Source organism: Taudactylus pleione, unplaced genomic scaffold, assembly GCF_031769625.1.
Source record: "Taudactylus pleione unplaced genomic scaffold, aTauple2 ptg000218l, whole genome shotgun sequence".
Lineage (NCBI taxonomy): Eukaryota > Metazoa > Chordata > Amphibia > Anura > Myobatrachidae > Taudactylus > Taudactylus pleione.
The window spans coordinates 13,095,832-13,108,874 of NW_028284620.1; the positions used below are offsets into that span (position 1 = coordinate 13,095,832).

General features: G+C 41.5%; 1 protein-coding gene across 2 annotated transcripts in view; it reads left to right on the top strand.

The window, feature by feature from the left end:
- SORBS2 (sorbin and SH3 domain containing 2) overlaps positions 1-13,043 on the top strand; it is a 325,434-nt gene that overhangs the window by 297,731 nt on the left and 14,660 nt on the right. Inside the window, exons 20-24 of one of the 2 annotated variants that reach the window (XM_088478777.1) lie at positions 1,077-1,117; positions 3,128-3,242; positions 3,998-4,126; positions 6,364-6,567; positions 11,888-12,709. In XM_088478777.1, coding sequence (XP_088334903.1) covers positions 1,077-1,117; positions 3,128-3,242; positions 3,998-4,126; positions 6,364-6,567; positions 11,888-12,709 — 1,311 coding nt within the window. The remainder of the gene's footprint in view (positions 1-1,076; positions 1,118-3,127; positions 3,243-3,997; positions 4,127-6,363; positions 6,568-11,887; positions 12,710-13,043) is intronic. The other variant, XM_088478776.1, reaches the window with a different exon arrangement.

Here is a 13,043-nt window from a genome sequence, read left to right on the forward strand (position 1 = left end):
ACCGCTGGCATCCTATGTGTCTGGACATTGACTGTATCCCCTCTGCACCAGCCCTATTATGTATCATATATCAATAGAATACTTATTATGATTTAGTTTACACTAATGAAATAAGATATTTAATCTAGTAGTCCTCTCTTCTCATATGCTACATTAACCTGACACAGGTTACAGGTGTGGAGCTGACAGACCTTCTTACTAAGATGTATTATTTGCTGTCAGTGTCAGCAGCACTTAGCACTGGGCCCAGGTACACAGGCTCAGAGCTTGCTGATGCTCTGGAGTAGGGGTGGGCAATAAGCAGCCCCCCAGCTGTTGTAGAACTACACATCCCAGCATGCCCTGCCACAGTTTTGCTATTTGGCCATGCTAAAACTGTGGTAAAGCATGCTGGGATATGTAATTCAACAACAGCTGGAGGGCTTTTTATTGCCCACTGTACTCTAGACCATAGGCACAACTACTATAGGTGCAAGGGGTGTAGCTGCTCTGGGGCCCGGAGCTAAGGGGAGTCCATCTTCCTTGTCAGTGTTACATGTGTTATATACATTTTTGACCATTGGGTTGTACAAACTATTGCTACTGTATGGGGCCTTTAAATACCTAGTTATTCCCCTGCTCGAGACCAAGGCACTAAACACAGATACACATTTGAATATATATGTCGCTAATATACCTTGTAAGTCACATTACAGAGGTGTTTTGTCTATTGCATAGACTCCAAACAGAAGTCTATGAATGCCTGAAATACATATATACAGCATATCATATCTGCTTTAATGACTAAAATCTTGCATTTATGGACCTCTATAGTTTGTTTTTTTTATTATCTGTGTAAGAACACTTTTAAAGATATCCAACAGATCTCTACATAAAGCACTAGCCCAGCGATACACTAAGGACATGTCATAGAACGGAAGAGGACGTTCTGTTCTGACGCTAATACACAAATTGTAGCAATTAGGAATATGACAACACATCAGGATCTATGTATAAAACAGACTAGCTCAGCAATCACCATCTTGACCACAAGACATCCGCATTGGTTAATAGATTTTTTCTATCTTTATGCCTAGGCTGCTAGAGCTGTGTATGATTTCAAGGCTCAGACTCCAAAGTAAGTGCTCATCTACTGTGTGGAAGGTCTATGTGCCAGTTACTTCGCTATCTGATTTTATGTATTCTCTTCCTTGAGGGTGATTTATAAACATTTTGTATGCATTCTTAGTGCACGTAAATGATTCTGACACACTTGTTTAGTTATTACCAGTTATTTATATAGAGCACACACATTTCGTAGCACATTACAGAGAACACTGGTACGCCTGTGTTTCTTCGACCCCCCCCCCCCCACACACCCTCACCACCCACAAACTGTACCTCCTGTCAATCACTCTGCGATGGGTCTGCGTACACACTGATCACAGTGGAGTGTTCGTGTGCTCATGAGCAGTGCATAACAATCGGCCAATTGCTTGTGTATTCGCTGTAGTGATCCTCGCTGTATCAGACCCTATATTCCCTATCACATGCACACACACATACACACTAGGGTTCATTTTGTTGGGAGCCAATTAACCTACCAGTATAATTTAAACACTTGTATGTAATGCTGCCATACCCATTCACATTTTATAATTGTGTTGCCTACACTGCAAACAAGATAAAATTACGCTTTTCAAAAAGTCTACAATGATCTTTAACATTAGCAACAACATTTGATTTGTCTTTTTACTGGCCTAAACAAAACAACAAAAGGCAACTAAAACACTAGTGTATATGTGGCGTAAGTTCATATAGTTGCAGACATAAGGATATTTATGATTAGAAGAGTTATATGCATATGTGTAGTGTAATAACGATGCTATAAAAAATATAACCAAAGCTGTCATAACAAAAATGTAATAAAATATAATATAACATATCGTAGACAAATGTGTGCTTCCACAAAGGTGTAACATGCAAGCAACACATGACCCTATAGGGGCAGTTAAAATTTTAAGTGAAGTTGATGATGTGTCATCAGGATGGCATGGGAACAGATGTTACAGTGGCACATCATCACCGCAACATTGCTCATTGTACCTCGTACCCCATAAACAACCGCAGGTGTAGGGTGGGTTCCAGTAGCCTGTAAACCCCCTTTTATCTGGCTTGGCTAGCAGCTGAAATCATGACAATAGCAGTAGTATATAATACGATTCAACTAGAGCTGTGGCCACAACATGCAGTATAAGGGACGGAATTGAGTTGTTGCACATGCCCAGCTCAGGCAGGCTGGCACTATTGCCGAATCTAACAGCTTAAGGTGATCGCTGACCCTTAAAGCAAGCATTAGGAAATCCCCCTCTAGAAATCCTGCATTTGTCCCTGTACCCCATATGGGTATGTGAGGTGCAGTGAAATGAGCGTTGTTGCTATACTATAATTCCATGTGAACTAAGCAGCCCGACTACGCATCACTCAGAATTGAATATAATTTAAGTTTGCTATAATAGTTTAGTGTAGTCATTAGTTTCTCCACTGATAGAATAACCCTAAAGAAAGCATACATCTTCTTCCTGTGTCCTCATAGAAGAGGTTTTCAGGGTCCAGTCTAATAGCTGACCCAGGGGAGTATTAAGAGAGGAGGGGGCTCGTCCGGCGCCCCCTCCTCTCTCCCCGGCTGCCATCAGCAAACTGAAAGCAGCAGTAGACTCTGGGTAGTAGTCTGTGCCCGAAGTCTACTGCACATGCGCAGTGCTGAGAAAATTGCGCAGCAGCCATTTTCCTGGTGATTTCCTACTGCGTACTGTATGTGCAAAATGCAGGGAAAATGGCCATGCCGGCCATTTTCAGCGTTTTGTTTCGCACTACTTCATGGGACTTATGAAGGCAAGTATGAAAAAAGGATAGGTGCAGGGTGTGCCCCCCCTGGACCCCGTATACACCGCACACCCTGCACCCATTATAAATACGCTCCTGAGCTGACCTACATAGATAGCAGTAACACGTTGAGTCATATGTCTGTTAGAGAATGGTAGTTCTGCATTTTTATCACCACTGCACTATGATGGGTAGATTCCATTTATTATACAGTATGTAATGACAATTCTTTGAAATGTGATTAATAACCTTTACTTTTCAGAGAGCTGTCTTTTAAGAAAGGAGATACTGTGTATGTCCTCAGGAAAATAGACAAGAACTGGTACGAAGGAGAGCATCACGGAAGAGTGGGAATATTACCAATTTCTTATGTTGAGGTTAGTAGAACTCCTTCATTTGTATTTTATGTGTTCAGTAGAAAGACACTAGTTCAAAATATTGCTGGTCAGAATGAATTGCTAACTGAAGAATCCCCTCACCCCCAATTAAGAAAGATAACTTATGTCCCAGGGCCAGAAGCTGCTCACTTGCCCAGAATGTACACTTCACGTGTTCTGCAGGATAGTCAGGACGCAGCGATGGCTGAATGAAGATGAATGGACAGCTGTGGTGGCTTGTCTAGTTGGCATATGCTGACATCCTGGTTAAGTCTTGGTAAAATTAGAAATGATCCAGGCTGTTCAGTTTGGTGAATCGGTCAGGTGGAAGTGACAAGATGGTATTTCCAAAACTGTAAGTGTACAAGGGCATATGGTCAGTATTCCAGCAAAGGGGATGCATCCCGAAGTTAAGTAACAGGGTTAGGCAGATGGTTAGGGTTAGACACTAGTGGGGAAGGTTAGGTTTATGGTGTGGGGAGGGGGAGGTTAGATTTAGGTACTAGGGGGGTGGGGTTAGGATTAAGCACCTGGGAGGGAGGGTTAGGAATCCTACTGACAGGTGTCTGTATCCTAACCCTGTCGGGATGCCGGCGTCAGGATTTTGACCGCCGGGATCCCGAGCGCCGGCATCCTGTGTACAAGGCATAGCTTCATCTTTAATCTGCCAGCTGCGGAAAGGATGCTTCCAAAATGTATAATTTGACTGAAAATCACTTTTAAGGACACATCCTCATGGTCTGCTTCTCTTTCAGAAAATTAGCCCAAAAGAGAAAGTCCAGCCAATGCGACCCCCACCGCCAGCACAGATTCGAGAGATTGGAGAAGCAGTAGCCAAATATAATTTTACTGCTGACACAAATGTGGAACTAACACTCAAGAAGGTAATTTGTTAAGAGGACTACATGAATTGGCGCTAGTGTCGGAAAAGGTAAAGAAATTAAAGACTTTCACATTATAGCACTGTGCCACAGTGGATAGCATTGGTGCCTCAAAGTGTCAGGATCATTGTTTTGACTCTGAACAGGACTCTACCTGGCCCCGACCTTCTAGTCTGGCACATCCAGCACTGCCTCTAATGGCTCCAAGTAGGTGAACCTCTCTCCTGCTTGGTTCTCTGCTCTCCTAATTAGGCCAAAGCGATGTACAATAACTAGTGGTAAAATAACCTTTTTGTCTCAATGGCATATAGTGTCACAGTGGTTTAGCTCACCCACTTAGTCACTGCGTCTGGATGGTGCTCAGTTCCAGGGGGATCCCTCCAGGGCAGATGGATAGCAGATTGAACTGGTGAGTATTCACGAACTTTACTGCTGGTGAGATGTTGGCCCGTTTATACACCTGCGGGGCTGCCGCATCTGTGATGAGCTCAGGGATCTCACATTGGCTGATGTTGAGATGAGTGGCCGGTTAGGTTCCTGGTGTTTGGAGCACTAGCTGGCTGTACTGCTAGCGTGCCGCCCGCTATTGTAGGGAGGGAATAGCGGGTTCTGTGCAGACGGCCGGGCATAGAGTATTGCAGCTAAGTGCTGTGGATGTTTTTTTCTCCGCTGTTTTGGGATTACAGAACATGCCAATTTCTAATCCAATAACACACCCAAATCAATTTTTCCTCACTGGAATTGTCTCACACATTTACTCTGTTTTAAAGTGTTCTGTCCTGTTTATATAGACTTTTTATAGGTAACAGAGATCTCTGGTTATATTAGGGACCTAAGTTCTGATGTATAAATATATTTTACGCTGTGTCTTCCTGTAAAACATGTATATACTATGTCTTTTTTATAAATAAAATAATGTTTTTATTCACTTCTGTGGAACTGTCCGTGTTGTTGAAAGCGCAGCCAATTGTTGTATTTATATTTTTTGATGTATTTGCTACAGCGTTCCCAGAAGTCACATAGGGAGCGCTACCTTTCAATAGCATAATTTTATTCTCTTTTAAAGATTTTTATTACATATGCTTTCCAAACATCTTGTTTTTTTTTATAAAATAATTTAGTTCCTTTCGCATACATGCATGGTCTTGCTTAGCTTATCCACCTATTGTTTAAATGTTACAGCACCTCACACTGGGCAGGATTTACCAAGGTTGCGGTGTATATACCGCCCTTCACCACAACCTTACTAATCGCGTATGAACTAACATATGCGATTAGTATCACAAAGGACAGCTCTTGCTATAAGAGCTGCCCATGGCGAAGCAGCTGATGCCGGGTGAGGGGGTCTCCGTGGGACCCCGCCCCCTCCGAGCCCTGGGAACTTCCTGCTGGTGACTTGTGCCTCACTGCACCCAGAAGATTAGGAGGTGGAGGAGGCAGAGGATCCAGGAGGAGCACGGGCCAGCGATCAGGACACTCAGTTGAGTGGGGGTCAGTGCTGGGCTACTGCAGGTCGGCGGTGAAACATCGGGTGCGGGTTGCAGTAAGAAGCCCATAGGCTTCTATAGGGTAATGCCAGGTTTTTCTGTTGTTACCCTCTGCACCGATAAAAGGGCGGCCAGGGCTCAGTACATATGGAAATGCGGTAAAAACTCTGAAAACTGGGTTTTCCTTTAGTACATCCCGGTTTTAGGCAAGTACCATTTATTGGTGTGCTCATGCTGTTGTAACACAAACTATTCCCTGTTTTTCTTCCTTTTATGAATAAAGTTGTTTCCATACTTTAGTGGCACATAACTATACATTTTATGTTTTCTTACTGTTTACTTGCTTGAAAAACACTTTTAGATTATACTTGCGATCTGGCTTTGGCTTCTCACAGTAACTGCTGTATTCCAGGGGGACCACATGGATTTAAGTTTATGGAGCACTTCCCTGTCCTCATTTATTGCATTGATAAGACCTATCCATTTATGGAATACTAAGGCTCCAGGTTCCATCCATCCTCTACCAGTCACCGCACCTGCTGGTGAAGTTAAATTAAAAACCCACAACAGGTGCCAAAAGGAACCTCCGAAGACATTTTTCGCTATGTACGAGCAACAGTCATCAGTGCTTCTCTGAGCTGATTAAACTGTGTCCTTCTATAATTCTTGGGTTTTGTCGACTGTTACCATGTACGTTTTTAATGTATTGATTAAATATGCCGACCATAAATTAAAATCCCTCTTGTCTTCTAGGGTGACCGAGTGATGCTTCTTAAGAAAGTTGATCAAAACTGGTATGAAGGTAAAATTCCTGGAACTAACAGACAGGGCATCTTCCCAGTGTCCTATGTGGAACTTGTCAAAAAGAGTCCTTCTAAAACCCCTGGTGAAACCCCTCAACGTTCCCTTTCTCAGAGCTACTCAAGTGATAGGATACATAACTCAAGCACAGCCACGGTAAGAGACTGCTTCCTGAAATTTAGCATCTATACCACTTATGTTGCTTTCTTACAGGTATGTAAAATCTGCCCCATTGTGGATATATGGGTGAGACTAAAGATATATACATTACATTGCTTACGAAGCCGTCTGAACTGAATGACATTTTCTGTGCATTTGTGTTTAATGATGTGAGAGTTAGAGCAAATGAACACAAATTAGAAAGTAATAACATTGCACTGTTATTGTTAGCAGGTGTATAAGTATCACCTAGTGTTTATAGTTGGCCAAAAAATGGCATTGCAGGGGAGATTCAGTTCTCCATGGGGGTGGCACTGAACCTCCGGAATGGTCGCAGAAGGCACCACGCAACCAGTAATCTCAGCGATTTTCCCTCACACCCAACAGAGGCTATTGGCAAAATTGAAGCAGTTTAGCTTCCATAATACACAGTGATGTGCGCAGCTGAACATTGCCAACAATTGAATCTCCCCCTATGTCTTTTATGTCAACAACTGAAAATCTGCTACGTAGCAATATGTATTAACAAAAGAAAATTGCTGATGCTTTTCATTACTTCAGTTTCATGTGTATATTGAGTTTGTAAATGTGTATAGATTACAGCCTAAAATCAGTATTGAAGACATATTTTATCAATCACTCTGACAGATGAAGAGTGAATGAGGTATGCTGTAACTTAACAGTACTCTGTCAGTGGTTCTCACACAGGTTGCGTTTTCCAGGTCACCCAGCAGGTGCACAGGTGTATTCATTACTCACTGACGCATTTTAAAAGATCCACAGGTGAGACCTGGAAAACCTGCACTGTTAAGGTGCATACACATGGTACGATCTGTACCACCAACGCCTTGCAAGATATCGTTCATAGATATCGTTCAAAGATATCTTTCAGTGAGTCATCCTGCCACATCTCTGATCAGGGAAAACTGACGATATCGACCAAGTTGGCCTGCATGCATGGACGATGAAAGATATCTTTATCGTCCATGCGGGAACGCACATCGTTGGTCATTGGTCGATCGTTCACTGCCTAAAAATTAACGATATGAATGATATATCAACGTTATCGTTCATATCGTTCAGGAAAATTGTCCCGTGTGTATGCAGCATTAGGGGCCCTGAGGACAGAGTTTGAGAACCTGTGGTCTAGGTCTGTATTAGTAAAATACATACACTACACCAGTGGTTCTTCTATACATGATTGGACAATGATAGATTAATACAGTGGTTCTCAAACTCGGTCCTCAGGACCTCAAACAGTTCACAGTTTCCAGGTCACCTAGGAGGTGCACAGGTGTATTAATTAATTACTGACTGACACATTTAAAAGATACACAGGTGGAGCTAATTATATCACTTTTGATTCTGCGAGGAGACCTGGAAAACATGTAATGTTTGGGGTCCTGAGGACTGAGTTTGAGGACATATGCACTATCCTATACTGTATTTGCTACAAAAAGTAACACGTGAATCTGTTTTTAGGTTGTTCTGCACATTAGTGTTGCTTCAGTGATAACTTAGCTTATTTTAGATAATAGATATTCAGAATCTCGATGAGGTAAATAAGGATACTAAAGAAAAATAAACCATTATGCAATATCAGATGTGGTGGTATCCACAACCAACAGTCTAATAGGCAGGGACAGGGATGTATATCGCTGCTTTGTCAGCCAGGTGGAGCCTCAGTGCAAGTTTAATTTCTACATTATGGGAATGTTCTGTTGCTCTCTACATTATGGGAATGTTCTGCTGCCTTCTACATTATGGGAATGTTCTATTGCTTTCTACATTATGGGAATGTTCTGCTGCCTTCTACATTATGGGAATGTTCTGTTGCTCTCTACATTATGGGAATGTTCTATTGCTTTCTACATTATGGGAATGTTCTATTGCTTTCTACATTATGGGAATGTTCTGCTGCCTTCTACATTATGGGAATGTTCTGTTGCCTTCTACATTATGGGAATGTTCTGTTGCCTTCTACATTATGGGAATGTTCTGTTGCTTTCTACATTATGGGAATGTTCTATTGCTTTCTACTAGGGATGTGCAGGCTCGGATAGGTTCGAGTTTGCACGTGGAGTTCGGATTTTTCCCTCCAAAAAAACGGAACTCAGAACGAGGCAAAACGTCATCTTACATGGACGAACATCATCATTCCTGGACAAAAGACCAGGAATGATGATGTTCGACCATGTAAGATGACGTTTTGCCTCGTTCTGAGTTCCGTTTTTTTGGAGGGAAAAATCCGAACTCCACGTGCAAACTCGAACCTATCCGAGCCTGCACATCCCTACTTTCTACATTATGAGAATGTTCTATTGCTGGTCATGTCGGGGTCACACTGCTGAAATATCTATTCCTGCTACTTCCAGTTTTTATGCACAGGCATGCCAATTACAGCATAATTATCTATGAATAAGTAGATCCTTTCTCATTGTACTATTACAATTACATTTATTGGAAGAGAGTTTTTGATCTTCAAGCTATGACAATTGATCGCCAGATAACCTAGGTCTAATATAGATAATGTATAGGAAAATAACTAGGCTCAATTCTTCTTATATCACTTTGTCGCTGAGCACTTTGTAATTACATTTTATATGTATACAGCATTGTCTCACACCAACTAGAAGAGAACAACAAACTCGTATGCTATAACAGAGTAGAAGGCGGTTTATAGATACATTGTAGAAGCCGTTAACCCTTAGTCCTGTAGAAAAGCCAATGATTGTAAAAAGGAGAAAAACTAAAATAATTAGCAATTCTTTTATTATATGAGAAGAAACCTGTGTGCTGTACAGGTTCGTGTTTGTGTATATGTATATATAAATATATATTTATGCTTAGACCAGTGGTTCCCAAACTGTGTGCCATGGCACCCTGGGGTGCCTCAGGGCACTTGCAGAGATGCCTTGAGTTGGTGGTCCAGCACCAATTAATATTAATTTTATTCAGTGTGATAGGCAAAACCAGTGCTAATGGCTAAGTGCTAAGCACAGCCCTGTCAACCACCACATAACAGAACCTAAGGGTGACATAGAAGCACAATTTACCTAATTTAATATTTTTCTTAATTTCTCAATAAGAAACTTTTGGCTCAGCGGTGCCATGGAGAAAATTCTGATACTCTAACTTCAGGCCCGGGGGGCCGTATAAGGCCCCCGGAATAATTTGGTCTGGCCCTCTGAGCTTTTTTTCCTGTTAGCCTCATCTGGATAGCAGGGTGCCTATAATGGCACCCTGCAGCCAGAATCTATACAGTAGTGCCGCCTGGTGCATCCTTAGGGCGCTTCAGATGGTCACATCGCTGCCCTTACAGCTCCCCGAAGCGTCCTCAGGATGCTCCAGGCATTGCTGTAATCACTGGCGATTGTGGCCCCATCTCCATGTGACATCACACGGAGGGGGTTTCGCCTGCACCAGGCCCGCAATTCATGTTATATATATCAAAATGGCCCTCAGCAGAAAAAAGGTTCCCCACCCCTACTCTAGGGTGCCGTGAGTCAAAAAAGTTTGGGAACCCCTGGCTTAGACAGTCATAGACTGCTTTCTGTAAATATCAAATAAAAGCTTTTCCCGTGAAGAAGTGATGTTTTAAATGTAGCAAATGCAGTCCTTCCGGATACTTTGCATTATATCATTGCTTTGTCTATATTAAATATGTCATATTTGCAATAGAAACTCCAGCTGAGCACAAATGAAATCTGGGTAGAATTTGCAACATTTTTTCATTATATGTCTCTTACAGGTATCTTTTGGGAAAATCTGTATTTTATATGTGATACCTAAATATAGATGATACTGGAGTAAAGAATGCTGTTATGAGTCTGGCGTATTTACTGTGAACCCTGTTTACTGTTAGAGGCAAATGGTGTCTGTGTCCTCTGCAGTAACTTGAAGAAGAGCGCTGTCTAATGGCACCTACTGTACATGTCAGATTTCTAAAAATATATGTGTGGTCATCTTCCACCAATTCATCACGCCTGTGCTTGGGGCTGAATGGTGCATACAATTGTTTCACCCATACTCTCCTGGGCTGTCTATAGGACATCAGAGTTTCAAGGGCCTCCCAAATTTTGTGGGACTCTGAAGCGAGAGTAGGCTAGCTTCTATAATCCACTTGGAGGCCTTCCCCAGTAAAGTGGACAGTTCTGGTCTTGATGGTGCATCAGCATGCCATTGACCGTTGTCACATATAGCAACTAATGCTGCGAGTTACTGTGACACAGCCCTCACACCAGCTACCTGTGTCTGCCCCATGGTATCTTACAAGGGGCGGTTGCAACTCCACAATGTGGAGTCTATTATGTAAATTACTCTCAAAATCAGTACAATACAAGAAAGCATTTTAAAATGATAAACTCAATGCCTTGCAGATACTGCTGTACTGGTTGGCTACAGACACTGCAGACAGCCATTTTGTGGACAGAAAAAATATTCACAAGAATATGGTCTACCGTTGTGAGCTGAATGCTGGTTCAGCTGCAAGATGGATGCCGTTATTAATAAGTAGTAGAATTGACTATGCTGTCTTATTTTAAGTTATAGCAGACACATATCGTGTATGTACTGTACAGTAGACATTGGTATCTTATAAGCTCCAATATCTGCTGAACTCGATTTCCCATATAGTGGAGTTTCTGATCTCACTACTCTGAAGACAAAAACTGTCCCACGCTAAAAGGCAAATATTTTATTTTACCATACAATGGTGTACAGGGTATTTATGGCAAATGTAAATACTGTAGTAAAATATAGCTAATATAAACGACAAATTATGTAAAATGTGTCAAGTTTAGGGTTTATGACCTCAATTCAGTACATTACTTTTATATGACATATCATTTTGTAGTGGTGTGAACTACGTAGTACAGCTGCATTTTTGCTAGGTTAATCATTTTAGAGTTTGGAGTGATCTAATGATTGAGCAATTCAAAATATTGCTGGTGATTGGTACCAAGTTCAAAATAATGCTTAATATTCATTTGACTATTCCAATGCTGCAATTTAGCATCTGTGTAGAAGATACCCACAGCTCAATCATGAAACTCATACTACTACTTTGAATAGGGTGACTCAGGCTACTCCAACATTTGACATTTAGAGCACTGTGTCTATCAGAGGATAAAGTTACACTTTTCAAATAACACTCTTGCTACTTTGGTTTCATGTGCTAATAGTTATTGGCATGGTCACCTGCCCAAATAAATACTTAGTCATCTTTAACATCTTTTAGATTTTTTTTTTATTAGCATTTTGTGTTATAATATTGTTTTTTTTTTCTTTGACCTTAACCTTTCTTTTATTTCTAAAGTTGGCTTCATCTAAAAGACTTCGTACTCCACCCATTACTCTAAGACCAGACTCAAGCTCACTTACAGACTCTAGTAAGGGGAACTTAGAAGCTGTGACCAGTGAATGGGTGTCACTGACTGTTGGCTTTTCACCTTCAATCACTCCAGTCCCATCTCCACCACCCTTTCCTGACCACTGTGTTCCCAAAGTAGAGAAGCCAAACTCTATGCCATTAACTGTGTTACAGCCTGAACAGTTTTCGTCGAACGGTATAGCTTCCCGAATTAAGGACGGCCATTTTGTTCCCATTACTTCACCAAAAACACTTTCAAGTGGTCAGCATCTTAACATACCTTCACCATTTACTGACACAACACTTTCCTCTCCTATAATTCAGCAGCTTGAGGTTCCTTCCATGTCTACAACTAACACTGATCGCAGTCTGACTGTAAAACAAGGAAAATACCCTGAAAATACTGAGTCTAAAGGACCAATAAATGTCAAACAAGTCACAGAAGGTTTTTCAGATAATATCAATCTATCTGAGACTCCCAGGATTGACCTGGTTCTCTCAGAGTGTGTAACAGGGCCAGCATCAAGAAACCCAACATCCCTTGATGAACAGGAAGAGGAGATCTGTGAAGAGCTGATGACCATCATCCAAGGAGATCATCTGACAAGCCACAATTCAGGGTTTTATAGATGTGATCCTCAAACAGAGCAACATCCAAGACTCTACATAGAGGAAGATGGGACAAGTGAAACCTTAAACCCTTCAATTGAAAATATAGTACAGCCTATTGTATGTCTCGAAGACTATTCAGCCAATATCAATGCAGAGGTATTTGAGTTCCTAAGATCAAGCTACTCTGTGTTGTCTTGTATGCTTGCACAAACAATGTCCTGTTCAAATATGAGTCTTGTCTGGCAGAAATGTAAAAAACATGGATGCAGTACATTGAACACATATGTACAACATGATCTCACAGTCCTGCTAAGAAAGTTTACCACCACCCTAGGAACACACATAAAGGCATCTAGATAGCTAATAGTAAGATTCATATTCAGTTGTGCTTTAGTCAATACTAAACTGCAAAGATCCCTTATTTCACCGTCAGATCTGAAGCCATCAAGGCTAAACGTCGAAATTGGAAGTATAGTGAATAATACAATTC